Below are 13,355 nucleotides of genomic sequence, written 5' to 3' on the forward strand. Positions count from 1 at the left end.
CCGCCGGGGCTGCGGGACGGGCTGAGCCTCGAAAGGCAACGGGCGACGCTGGGGTGGCAGGCACAGCCTTGTATGGGATGCTGAGCCCGAATAAATGCAGTGAGGCAGGGCTGAAAGGAGAGACGGCAGGGAGATCTGGTAGGGAGTTTGGGAGGATTTGCAGGAAGCTGCTGCTCCCGCAGGACGGCCGGGAGTGGTGATGTCTTCTTCTTCTCTCAAGCCCTTAGGGCCTCCGCTCGGCCTAGCCGAGATCGGAAAGCGCTGCAAGATCGTCTTTGCCAGCTGAGTCGGCATGGGACAGAGCCCTGTGTGGCCCATTCCAAGGACGGACAGCACCGCGGCATACCGCGGGGTAAAAGTGCTGAGTGTTGGGCGCTGCAAGTGCAAGAATAAAGCCATGACCCAGTGCAGTTCCCTGGGGCAACTGGTACAGCACATCCATGGTACGAGTAGTTCCCTCTCTACAAGAAGACCTGAAAATGGGAGGATTACTACTCTTTTTACAGGGGTGGTGTTTAGGGGGACATTCAGATGGGTCATCAAAGGCTTACTTTTCACCATGCATAGGGTAAGAAGTGGAATTAAGGATGCTGTTCTTTTCCAGGGTGTGCTTTGAGTAGATTTTACCTAGTCAAAGTAGATTTTTACCTACACCCACAGTGATGGGCAGAATTCATCCCTTTCCCCTCCTGGTGCCCCATATTGGCTATAATGCAGGAGGCATAGAACATGAAGAGGCATTAGAAAAGATCCTAACTGATTTGAGAAGTATTCAGCTGGCAGCTGGTGCCTTTGTGCCAGCTGACCCGTGCAGAGCAGAACTCACACAGTGTGCTGTCATGTGAGGTTTTACTAAAGAGGCTTTTCTAAAGGTCAATGGGAAGGGATGAACTCATGTTGCAGTGGAAGCAGAAACAGGATCATTTTTTTTGTCTCTTGTTGACTGGTGCCACTGCAGCAGGCAGTATGTGTGGGACCCATCCCTCTTTGTCAATTTTTTTGAACTTTGTGAGAGGGCTTAGAATGGGGAAAGCTGGCAGGTATATATATATGGAGACGTACTATCACATACACCTTACTTTCGTAGGAAATGAGCCTACATTACAAGAAGCACATTTCTGAAAGAAATGAGTTTTAAAATGGCAATTTATTAAACTTTTTTTTGTATGTTTCTGTTTTTTGAGCTTTCAAAATACCCATATTTTCAAACTTTACTTCTGTGCATTGAGAGATGAAGTCTTACCTTTCTCCCGTGCTCTTTTTTTCTGTTTAAAACAAAGCTGGAATTTGCACCTACTCTCTGTAATTATGATTTGGGATTTTCACACAGTAGCATCCAACATGCAGCAAAACAATAGAGCTCTGTGAAAGCAAAGAAAAAAAAGAAAACCAAGACTTTGGCAAAGGAGAAACATTGTTTGAGGAGGGGCAAGCCAGCACAGGTGTAGGTTACAGGGGAAGGGGAACTTGTTAAATGCGTACAAACTCTGTATGTTTTTACCTGTGGAGTGAATTTGCCTCTATGCTATATGTTACTTTCTCTCTGCATTGAGCTAGATACTCTGGTGAACAGAAGTCCCAGAAGACTGCAGTGTAGTAAGTCCTGAGGCTAGATAGTTCTGTGCCTCCTCCAGGAGCATTTTCAGAAGGGCTTGCCCAAGGATGAAAAGTCTTTCATGGCTCACCTGTTTGTGAGTCTGCTGGAAAGCAGCGCAGTTTGCCATTTGAAACTCAGGAAAATGGATGCCTTTCCGACATAGGACTGTGCCAGGCCAATCAACATCTCTCTACACTGACTGCAAGATTGAGAGGATGTGTGACCATGCTTAGAGAGGATGCCCAAGTCCAGGACGACCAGAGGGAGAGTAGATGCCTGGGGCTGTTGATCAGAGTGCTGTTTTGTGCAGACCGCTTTCTGGATACCTGGCTATAGGTAAACATAAAGCTAACCACTGAGCTTAAGGAGTGGTCTTTGTTGATGCTGTGTCCTTTTTCAGCAGTGGTCACCGTGAAGAGGAGTGAGGATGGAGCGGGAAAGCGCCGCAGCAAAGGCTGAAGACCTTAGACAAACTGTCCTTCCCGATGCCTAGCTCTAACTGCTCTGATAGGCCTAGCAGTGCAGCATGATTAGGATGAAGAGGAAGAAGCTGTGGGCATCTTGCTTCTGCTTTGCAGCTGCGTTTTTCCTTGTGGTGACGCTCCAGGTACAGGGGCAAGGAGGGGCTGTATGCATGAGATCGCTCTCAAAAGTATGACACAGTTTGGGCTGATGAGAGAGAGCATTGAAGGTGGCAGATATTTTGCATAGAAGTCTATGCTTTTAAAGAAACTCTGTCAGCAGCATTGTCCTGGTGGTAATAGCTGGCCTCAGAAGTGACATTACACAGAGAACACCTTTCTTGCACAGCTCCTTTGCTCTTGGAGCTGTTTCTCAGCAGTAATGTACCACACCATGCTATGCTGTCTTGTCTCCATCCAGCATTGCGTTCTCTGCTCATGTTTTAAACTCATTGGGCAGAGAGGCAAGGCTGGACCCATTTCATACTAATGTGTCAGACAGGCAGGGAAATCTGAGCACATCAATGAGTGGTGATGGAAATCTGTTCTTCAGTTCTCAAGGGTATTCTTAGTGTTGGGAAGTTGAGTAGTTGGTGAGTGAAAAATATGCATGAGAAAAAAATCAGTATTAATTTGTGGCTGGTACAGGTTGCTCTAGATTTTCATCAGAAGAGAACAAATTTTAGACAAATTTAATCAGTCTTGGCTGGTAGTCATGGGACTGTAGGAGACTTCAGTCATGAGAGGGCCAGGATTTGCCCCAGAAATGTCAATCTGCTTGGTCCATGATCTGAACTGAGGCTCTGGTTTGGCCTGGTACCTCAGGTAACTCCCAGGTGGAGGACCTCTGAAGCCTTCACCACAGCAGCTGCCTTCTCCAGATTGGAGACATTTCTTGGAGGCATTCACTGACACTCAATGGTCATTTTCAGTTCCGTTCCTCTGAACAAGGCATCCAAAGATGATGTGGCTCCTCTAGCATAGAAGCAACGCTAGCAAGTCCTTATGACCTTTTTTGGGAGGGTTTGTGACTCTGATGCACCTCCACAGCTAAGCAGGTTTGGAGCTGTTTAGAGCTTCCCTGGACCTAGCTGGCATTTTTATCTGGTAGCATTCACTGGACCGTGATGGATGGTGCCCTGATGTGGGACTGCTGTAGCACACAAGCTGTCAGTACAGTTAATGTATCAGCCCTCTGGAGTTCAGAGAGAGCTACCAGAAATTTTGCACAAATACAGAGACTCCTTAAATTCTGCCAGGGCAAAATTTGGAAACTAAGAAGGAGCATGTTTCTTGAGAAACCTGGACATGAAATAGTTATAGACTTATTTTAATTATATTGCTGCAGTTACATCTTGACAAACTATTACACATATTAATCTTTTCCCCAGCTGGTATCTTGTCCACTCACTGAAGTGTGTCTTTTTCTGTCCAGCTGCACTTTCCACAGCCTCCTGTGTGTGCTGTCCCAGTATACCGTGTTGCACAGAAGCTGTTTAGTCTAGCCACAGGCACTGTATTTTGCTGCACAGTGAGACTGAATGACACAGCAAACAGCAAAATGAATGCATCCAGTAAAGCTATCAGGGAAAATAAATGTTTTCAAGCAACTTAGTATAAACAACACCCTCCTGCTTTCCAGTATTCTCTTTCAGAGCCATATGACAAGACGAAGTGCTGTGGCCAAAGCTGTCTGGTGGATTTGAGTTTCCCCATCATTCTTGCAGGTGTTTCTCGGGTGGCGTTATGCAGTGCCTGTGAAGGTACACACACAAAAGCCAATTGCACAGTAACAGGAAGGTCTTTGTCCCACTAAAGCAAAGAGCAGGAGCTATGTATCCTGCGGCATTACCTGCTGACATAATTTCTGTCTCCTCACTCAACTGACTTCTCTGCCCCAGGGCATTTTTATGGCAGGTACTACCTATAGAAAACAGTGGTGGCTTCAAGGAGACCAGAAATCCCCCAGGTTTTCTGTGGGCTTCTGTCTGTCTCATGGCTAATGGTAAGCAGTATTAGAGGCTTCTGCTTATGGGTGGAGAGTTTTTAAGGTTCCACATAGTGTTTCAGACCCATAAATGGTGGGTAATACTAGGTAGGTCTTTTACTTCTCTGCATACAGATTGGATTTTTCTCCTCTGCCTAGCCATGAAGTTGTAGTTGCATTGTCCTTAAGACCTTTCTGCACCCGGTTTATTCAGTCAGTGGCTTAAAAATTAGTAGGGTTGAATACCTATAGCCACATGGAAACATGAAAACTTCATGGTTCTTTTTACAGCTAATTTCCAGAATAAACCTGTTCTGAAAAGGGCTGTTCTTTGTTTTGTGCTTTTTCCAGGGAGGGAGAAACAGAAGTTGTGGTACTAAATGATGCATGATTTGGCCATATCTCACTACAGAAATGTATTTCCTGCCTCCTCTTGCCTAATTCAAAATAAAGCTTTTGCTGTTTTGATAGCAAATCACCTGGACAGTGGTTGCAGCCAGTGAAATGCATGCACTTTGACTGACGGAAAATTCACAGGCAGACTTACTGCTTCATGCTCAAACTCTATAATTTCTCAAGCAGATATCCTGGCTAATGACAGTGATGCAGTGATATGTATGTTTATTTCTCTGAAGGTTGTCACTGAACTGGGCAATTCAGAGAATAAGGTGGCAGTAATCTCCAGTTTACACAATGCCCCGTTAAAGCCTGTGGAGAGACAAGCTTTTCAGTTTAAGAAGCAGGAGCTTCACAGCAGCTTCAGAACAGAGTCTGATGTAAATCACTATCCCATCCTGCTCTGGTGGTCTCCCCTGACTGGAGAGACAGGGAGATTGGGTCAATGTGGAGAGGATGTTTGCTTCTTTACTATCAACAAGACTTACCAGCACAATCAGATGACGAGAGCATTTCTGTTCTATGGTAAGGATCTGTTTCTTTTTAAAGAAGTATCCTACCTTCCTGCCTAGTTATTTTCCTTTAGAGATTAAATATTCTGGGTGGCAATCACTGAGAGCCGGAAACTTACACAGCTCATTGTGCTAAATTTTGCCTGGTGCTGAGTACCATCATCAGAGATCCAGAGATGTAGAAGTACTCCGAAAAGTGTCCATGTCCAGCTGTGGGATGACTGTTGCCTTGTTTCATGCTGCTTTCCAATCACATGCTCTCTGTCTAGAGAAAAGATAATTTCCTGTAGTTGCCAACTCATGAAAAGACAGTCTGAGATCAAGCCAGCTTTTTCCAGTCTTCTTCTCCTAGACCACTAGGAGAGGTTCTGCAAGGCCTTTGTTGCACTAGTGCAAGTCTTTTGTGTTAAAATAATGCCCTCACTGGTAACCGTGCAAGTCTCCTGCCTCGTGCTGAGAGGTTGCTAGCAGAATGTAAATGGAAAATAGGAAAGAAATGTATTGATTCTGCACAGGGAACAGCAGCCTGTGCAACATTCCTAGCTGCTCTGGCTCTACTGCCTCAGAAACTTCCCACAGTATGTACTATAAAGTGAGTCTGCAAAACACTGAAGATACATTTTTTTAAAGTAGGCCTTATTTTGTTAATTTTGTTCTTTTTCCCTACTCAGTTGTTTTTCAGAGGAAAAGTGAATTTTAAGTGAAAAAATAAGGCAAAATGCTTTTCTGTGACTGGTAGGTTCAGCTTCTTTGTCTGGAAACAAAACAGAATAAAAGAGAGTCCTCAATCTCATTCACTCACTCAGAATACAGGTGAACTGGAAATAGTGGGAAAAATGTCCTTTAACTTGAATGTTAATGGTGCATCAGAAATTTCTCATCATTAATCTTCTCAGAGCTCCAAGTAGGTCGGCTTTGTCAGGTGATAATATAGTGGTCAAGCATGAATTTGAAGGAATGACAGCAAAGGAATGTGAAGCCAACCCAGTTAAAGACGAGGAAAGCTGGGCTTTCATCACGTGAAAGCTTTAAAGTCTTATGGTTTTGGTCACCGGTAGTCATTCTGGTTTGTCTGTTTCAGCATTAGAATTCAGCATATTACTGTTCACTTTTAGCAGGCTTGTGGACGTGGTTTACTTACTTATTTTTAAAGGATTAATTATACTGGGCAAAAGACTCTCCCTATAGTTTATTTTCTTTTTCTAGTGATGCTGGCTGTGAGCTCTGTAAAGACAAGTACCAAAATATACAAAATGTTACTTATTTTTAAACCACAATAAATGATCTCATAATACTAAAACCCACAGAGACAAAGGTGATAGATGGTCATGAAAGTGAAAGAAAATGCTGCATCACATAAAAGCTACACACATATTGACCTTGATGCACCGAGCGGTGGGCCTGCAAAAAAGGGAAATTTTGGTATTCCAGAATTTCCCTCTAAACAACCTGCTGAGTGAAAATTTGAACATCTGCATTTCCATGCTTAAGTTGGATCAGGGCACAGTTTCATCTTCCCAAGAAACTGCATTGATTTTCCTCTAATACTTGGTCAGTTAAGAGAAGGATGATCCAAAGCATAGGATAAATACTGTGTGAAAATACGGGGTAAAGTCGTCTTCCATCAGAACTGCTTTGCTAGGAATACCTTTTCTGCAATTCGTCCTGACTTACTGTTCTGGCATATGAAGCCCCTGAGTGTAGGTGATGACTTGGTCAAGTGCCACCATCCCGTGTTGGAAGTGAGATGTGGTATCCACTTGCTGGATTTTGTCTCTGCTTTTGGGAGGGATTTCCACATCTGCCTTTTCAGTATCACATACTTCATAGAGTTTTGCCTGTAGCATGAGCTACCAATGCAACTGAATCAGCACGAGCTGGATCTGGTGCCATGCTGTCAGAGCCTCAGGGGTGTTCTTCCTAAGGGAGGAGGTTGTCCAGCTTTTGTGCACTGGAGCACTGAGTCCTTGGAGTATGACTCTTCAATGAAAGATGTCTCCTAAGATGCAGAACTTCACCTGACAGCATCTGCTTTCTCTTCTGCACTTTGCCACATCTTAGATTTCCTAATTAATACTTTGGAAGTTGAAATTGCTCATAATTGTAGTCCTATTGTGCTTTCTTTATCCTCCCAGAAGTTCCTTTATTTTCTTCCTCTCATGGAGTAGGGAACATGCTGAAGTTACTTTCCCTCTAATTTTACCAGCTTTTTATCTCAGTTTTGCTGCACTGAGATTGAGTAATTATTGTATTAGAATCAGCCATGCTGATGTACTCTGATTTATAGTGCATTTTTAAGTTTCTCTTTGCCTAATTCTTTCCTTGTTTAGTAAATCTTACATGTTGCATTTCTCTCTCTCTCTCATCCCTTTCGTTGTCTCATTCTTTCCTGCATTTTCCTCCCTTCTTCCCTGCAATACTACCTTAAAGAGGTTGCACTCCTGCAAGAGACAGAGCTGAAGTGCTGTTTTCAATCCGTGATCTTTCATTATTGGCTGTATGCACTACTGCTTCTCTTCTGGGCATCACTTAGAACAAAGTGTTTACAAAACTAGATAGGCCTTATAAGGTTCCCTGTGAGAATTTGATTATCTTCCTGTTTTCTTCACCTTCTTGTATCACTGTGACATATCAATGCCAGAGGCAGCAAATAGCATTTTTCAGCTCTTCATCCTTCTGGTGTTGAGGGCTTGCAACTACCCTTCAGTGGAAACAATAGGTCAAATACTTAGTGGCCTTAAAAAAACCCTTGCAATGCTTCTGAAAGATTTTGCTCTATAGGAGGTTTTTATGTTACTGGCGGCTAACAACAGCTTATCTTCACTATAGTAGTGAAGTCTTATGCTGGTTTTACAAGGTCATTGTTGGGGTCATCTTGGCAGGCTTGTGCAGCCACAAAGACCACTCAACATTTTTTCCCCCTTTCTTTATATATTAGTTTTTAGATCAAAATTCTCTGTTAGATTTTTGCTAGCTCACTCTTTTTTCCCATCAGTAGTCTGAGGTTAAGGGTAGAACAGAGAGTGAAAAGTTACGGCTGGGATGGTAGAATAGCTTGTCCAAAGAGAAGAGATTTGTGGTTGTTTCTAAACCAGCTGTTCACTGTTTGTTTCGGATTATGAACCTCCCTTGTTCGACAATACCAGTTAAAGGTTTGGTATATTCGATGTTTGTACTCGCTTAAGCGAGAGACAGGTAACAGTTATAAAATAGTGAGTGAGTATCTTGACACAGATTCATCAGCTTTGCCTTTGATCTGCAAAAAGGCTAGTTGAATGAGTATAGTACAGCAATGCCAAAGGGAGAGCAAGGGTCAGATTCATGAGCTGATATTTTGAATTCGGTTTAGCACAGACCAGCCTTTAAGTAAAAGCCTTCTAGGTTTGCCATGAAACTTCTGCTACAGCTTTCCTAAGTTGTTCTGGAGGCTTCCTGTCCTCAAAAGGAAGCACAAACAGCTGCAGTGGTCTGTTTTCAGAGTTGAGACATAGTTCTACTGTTGGCATTAGTCTGAGGAGCCGTCTTCTGCCAGAAGCTACTTCTTTATGTATCTGGTAGGCAGCTGTGATGCATTACCTCTTAATTCTCTTTTTGATAAAGTAAGTAGATTGGCTTCCAAAGTCTCTATAGTACAATGTCTTTCCAAGACTTGAGATCATTCTTGTAATTTTTCTCCTTAACACTGTCCAATATTTTAGCATCCTTTTTGTTGTTTTTCTACTTGAACCAAATTGAGCCTTGAAGTAATCACTTCTCTCACATCATAACTGGAGGCAATACCATCTGTTCTCCTATTTACAGAACCGGAGGATTATTAAACATCCTATTAGTCTCACTTCAGTGCATTAAAATATAAAATTCCTAGTGAGCCTTTGAAATGAGAGACTTCTAAACTGATATAACCTGAAAGGAAAGCATTTCTAATATTAAATACTAATCCCCATTCTTAAGATACTTCTGCTGCCAAATTAGGTTTTACCTGTCATAACACTCCTCTGTCATTGCATGAATTGCTCTCTTTGCAGCTGCCTTGTAATGTCATAAATGCGGTGGTTGTAGGGCTGATACTATAATTATAATTCTATGTCATTGTAGTTAGTGTTGCATGACAGGTAGGGGCAGAGTAAACACTGTTTGCTTTTGTCTAGGTACTGACTTCAGTATAAACAGCCTACCCCTCCCTCGTAAAGACTGTCATGATTGGGCCCTTTTCCATGAAGAGTCACCAAAAAACAACTACAAACTCTTTCATGAACCAATCATCACCTTATTCAACCACACTGCAACTTTTAGCCGCCATTCTCATCTACCGCTGACCACTCAGTACCTTGAGGGTGTAGAGGTCCTGAAGTCATTGAGGTACATGATCCCACTGCAGATGAAGAACAGCCTGAGGAAGAAGCTTGCACCACTTGTATATGTGCAGTCTGACTGCAACCCTCCTTCTGATCGGGACAGCTATGTGCGTGAGCTGATGTGCCACATTGAAGTAGACTCTTATGGGGAATGTCTGCATAACAGAGACCTTCCTCAGCATCTCAGAAGTCCAACTGCCATGAATGATGGGAACTTCTATAAAATATTGGCACAGTATAAGTTCATTCTTGCTTTCGAAAATGCTATCTGTGAAGATTATATCACTGAAAAGCTCTGGCGGCCACTGAAGTTGGGAGTGGTGCCAGTGTACTTTGGGTCTCCCAGCATTGTAGACTGGCTTCCTAGTAACAAGAGTGCAATCCTGGTATCCAGTTTTTCACATCCTCGGGACCTAGCCCACTATATCAAAACGCTGGATACAAACGATCAAGAATATGAGTCCTACTTACAATGGAAACTGAAAGGTGACATTTCTAACCCAAGGCTGCTTACAGCAATGAAGGAACGCAAGTGGGGAGTGCAAGATATCACCCAGGACAGTTACATCGACACCTTTGAGTGCATGGTGTGTAACAGAGTGTGGGAAAACATCAGGAGGAAAGAAAAGGTACATGTGATTTTGCCCTTGTGTCTCAGGGAGGGTTTAAAATGGCAGTAGGCTCAGATTTGTCCCAGGAAGTTTGGTTACCAGATTTCTGTCCAGCCTACAAGCACTGGTATCACAGTTGCATGGGTTGTGCATCCTTACGTCAAAAGGTGTTTGCAGAACATGTGGGTGCTCAGCCAGAGCATGTGTTCTTCATATTGCTGCTTGAGCTCATACACTTTGGATGTCGAGCTGGTGGTCATTTCAGATGAAGGCTTGAATTGTTCGGGAAGGAGGTTTTTATCAGACCTCAGAAAGTAGCTTAACATGCTGACTTGCTTTAGATGACCTGGAATATTTGGAAACAGTTTGCCTAGAGAGGCTGTGGTATCTCTGTCCTTGGAGGTGTTTTAAGACTCAACTCAGTGCTGCCCTGGACAATTAGATACAATTAGACTTGTGTGGAAGAGGGAACTGGACTAGATGGTAAGTGGAGATCCCTCTTGATTGAATACTCTATGTATTCAATAGAGTACTCTATGAATACTCTACGTATTCAAGATCGAGACTGTCTGGGTCTGTGTATGTGTGGGTATATGCAAACCTCTAGTGACAACATGCCATTGTCTGTGGCCACATTTAGTGACTGAATATTGAAACATTGATGTTTAAGCCAGGTTGTGCTTTTGAGAGGAGTTGGACCTGCTCCAGTTAAAGAACAGGTTCAAGGTGATTAGGCAATTCTCTTAAATTAAACTGATAGAGACCAGCTAGAACTGGTTGTCTTGTCAGGAAGTCCAGCACTGAGGGCCTAGCAGTCTTGCAAGGGTGCCAGCCATGACATCAGAAGGCCATTTCAAAGGCACCACTCAGTCTCCTAAGGCTACTAGCTACGGTGAATTTGGCTGGTATACGTAGAGCTTTACTTGGAATTAGGCTGAAGCTAAAAACTCACACCACATATATTTCTGAGTTGGTGGATACTCATTTTAATTGCTGCATTCCTTTAAGGCTTCCAGATTTAATCACCAAGAGTCAATAGCTGTTTTTTAAACTCTTCATGAGCTTAGTTATCAGAATGAATAAAAACCCCTGCTTTTGTGTTCAGTAATGGGAACTGGTCAATGGCTTTAGTATCCTACCAGCTGGGTATATCCATTAGGCCATATTTTAGCTGGTCAAAGTTTGAGTGAGCAGTACACTATGTGGTCAGCCACTAGAAGGCAGATCAAGAAAGCATTTGAAGTTACTAAGATGAGCTGATGTGATGGGTAATGCAAGCTGGTAAGCATTACATTATTACATTTAACTAGGCTTTCCTGTTTGAATCTGGTGCAAATCTGGAGAGACGTCCTCTCTTTGAGTTTAGTTAAAAAAAAATCTCTTTAAACATGTGCATATTTAAGATGGAAACAGAATATATATGTGAAAGTAGAACTCCTTGCCTTAGAATTTTGTTTTGGATGGGCTAGTGCTGCTCATTTGCACCCAGACCTGATGTGAGACTCAGGCTTTTGTCAGCGTGACTACCCTTGTCATGTACACTGTGGAGAGAGTTTCCCTTCTGACATCTGCAGGGACATGGCTAGAGCCTGTAGTGGGAAGTAAAATGTCACTGACATCTAATATGTTACTAATAGCATAGCACTTTTCTTCTCTGTCTGCCAGGGTCCCTGAATAACCCCTTTCATTTCTTGCCATTGCCAGGGATGGCTGCCCCAGAGGTGGAAGGCTCAGGTTAACCATCTGAGCTGCCCAAAACCAGAGGCATTCTGGTTCTTGTCTTCAAATCCTGCCTGGAGTTCTCTCCAAGAAATGTGGATACTGAGCTTCGAGCAATCCAAGAAAGAAGCCTGGGCACTGAGGCACCTGGTGGAAAGGAACAGAAATTTTACAGCTGAAGAATTTTGGATGCTTGTATTCAAAGAATAAACACAATGACCTGTAAAACAGAGTGAGCTCCTCAGAGGAGACTGTGGAATTTTCTTTCGAAAGTGACCGTATCATATTAATAGCCGTAGGAAGTAGACCTCTAAGATTGAATTTAGTACGTTCAGTGCTCAAGGGGTATTAAAGAGTATTAAACAGCAGAATCACTCTGCCAGATTATATGTATACATATATATATATTTAGAATGATTTATGTTTATATTAGTTGTCATTAGTTCAGATGTTTGAGCATTAAGGCACAAGTTAAGGTTCTCAAAGACAAGTTTTAAGCACACAGCAGATGAATCTCCCTCTGTCCTTAGATACATACCTTTGTTCATGGCCTCAGGACCCTTTTTTCCCGAGTCCAAGACCCTTCTTTGCCGCAGTGATAGCCATGATCTGAAGAGCAACTGACTCCATTGTGCTGGTACAGCTTCTGTGCTGCTTTGAAGGTAGAGGAAAAGCTTGAGACGGTGTTCCTGGCTCGTTGTTTATTATCAATTTTCCTGGTATGAGCAGATTTAGCAGGGACTTGGCGGGCTTTGTGTCCTGACACTGAGTGCCAATGTAAAGTGCATTAGTGCTTGGCACAAGGAAGCACCGTCTGTTAGTGTCCAGGGACAGATTGAATGAAAAACGTGCTGGCTCAGATTTACCCACCATCTTCTGCTAAAAATAAGCAGAGAGCATGAATATCTCCACTCCCCAGAAAAGGGCTGGACTCAGTCTGACTTACCTTTTTGCCTTTCTGAAGATGGACTAGTATTTGTATCATGTATAAACATGAAATTATGTGTTTCATAGGGTAGGGGTAAAACTGAGACGCCATTGGTGCTGAGAAGTCTTCAATAGGCACAGTGAGAGGTAGGCAAGCAGCCTCCCTGTTTTAATGTAGAAAACCCCAAATTACATTATCTGGCAAAGAAAAAGATGCACCTTTGCCTGGTATGCAGACTGTTGCAGTTTACATCCCAAGTTCCTTCAGCCTCCGTCTGTGGAGAAGTCAACTTCCATAGGATCTGCAAAATGGCATTATCTGGGTGGAGCCATTCAGAAGAGGGACAGTCATTCCTGCACATGCCCATGTATGATGACACAGGCAAACTACTAATAACAGGGTTCTTCACATTGCTGGAAAGGCAGATTTTCACCTGTCTGATACTTTCCATGCAATTGTTCCTTTTATTTTAAGATTGCTGTCAAGCATCTGACTGTTTTATTAATGGGTAGACATGGGGAAGGATGTGAATAGCATTTACACCAAGAAATTCAGCTGCAAAATTTGCTTACTTTGGAAAGGTTCCCTCACCAGAAATTTCCTCACCAAATAGCCGGTGGGTTTTTTATTGCTTCTAAATCTAGCAAGAGAAATCTATTATGTGGCCACAAACTATATACTATTGGTGATGGTTTCTATGAGCACGTACTTAGTTTCGATTAAGCAAAACAGTCATGCTGAAATTTCTCACCACTAGTGTTTTGCAAGTGTGGCACACAGCATCTCATA

General features: G+C 42.9%; 1 protein-coding gene across 1 annotated transcript; it reads left to right on the top strand.

Moving 5' to 3' along the window:
- The first annotated feature begins 2,120 nt into the window (after positions 1-2,120).
- On the top strand, positions 2,121-11,880 carry FUT10 (fucosyltransferase 10 (alpha (1,3) fucosyltransferase)). Its single transcript, XM_010132864.1, has 4 exons — positions 2,121-2,204; positions 4,681-4,966; positions 9,102-9,937; positions 11,624-11,880. The coding sequence occupies exons 1-4, from the start codon at positions 2,124-2,126 to the stop codon at positions 11,846-11,848; spliced, it is 1,428 nt and encodes a 475-aa protein (XP_010131166.1). The 5' UTR covers positions 2,121-2,123; the 3' UTR covers positions 11,849-11,880.
- Positions 11,881-13,355: the final 1,475 nt, after the last annotated feature.

Source organism: Buceros rhinoceros, unplaced genomic scaffold (genome assembly GCF_000710305.1).
Source record: "Buceros rhinoceros silvestris isolate BGI_N320 unplaced genomic scaffold, ASM71030v1 scaffold10043, whole genome shotgun sequence".
NCBI classification, from domain to species: Eukaryota; Metazoa; Chordata; class Aves; order Bucerotiformes; family Bucerotidae; genus Buceros; species Buceros rhinoceros.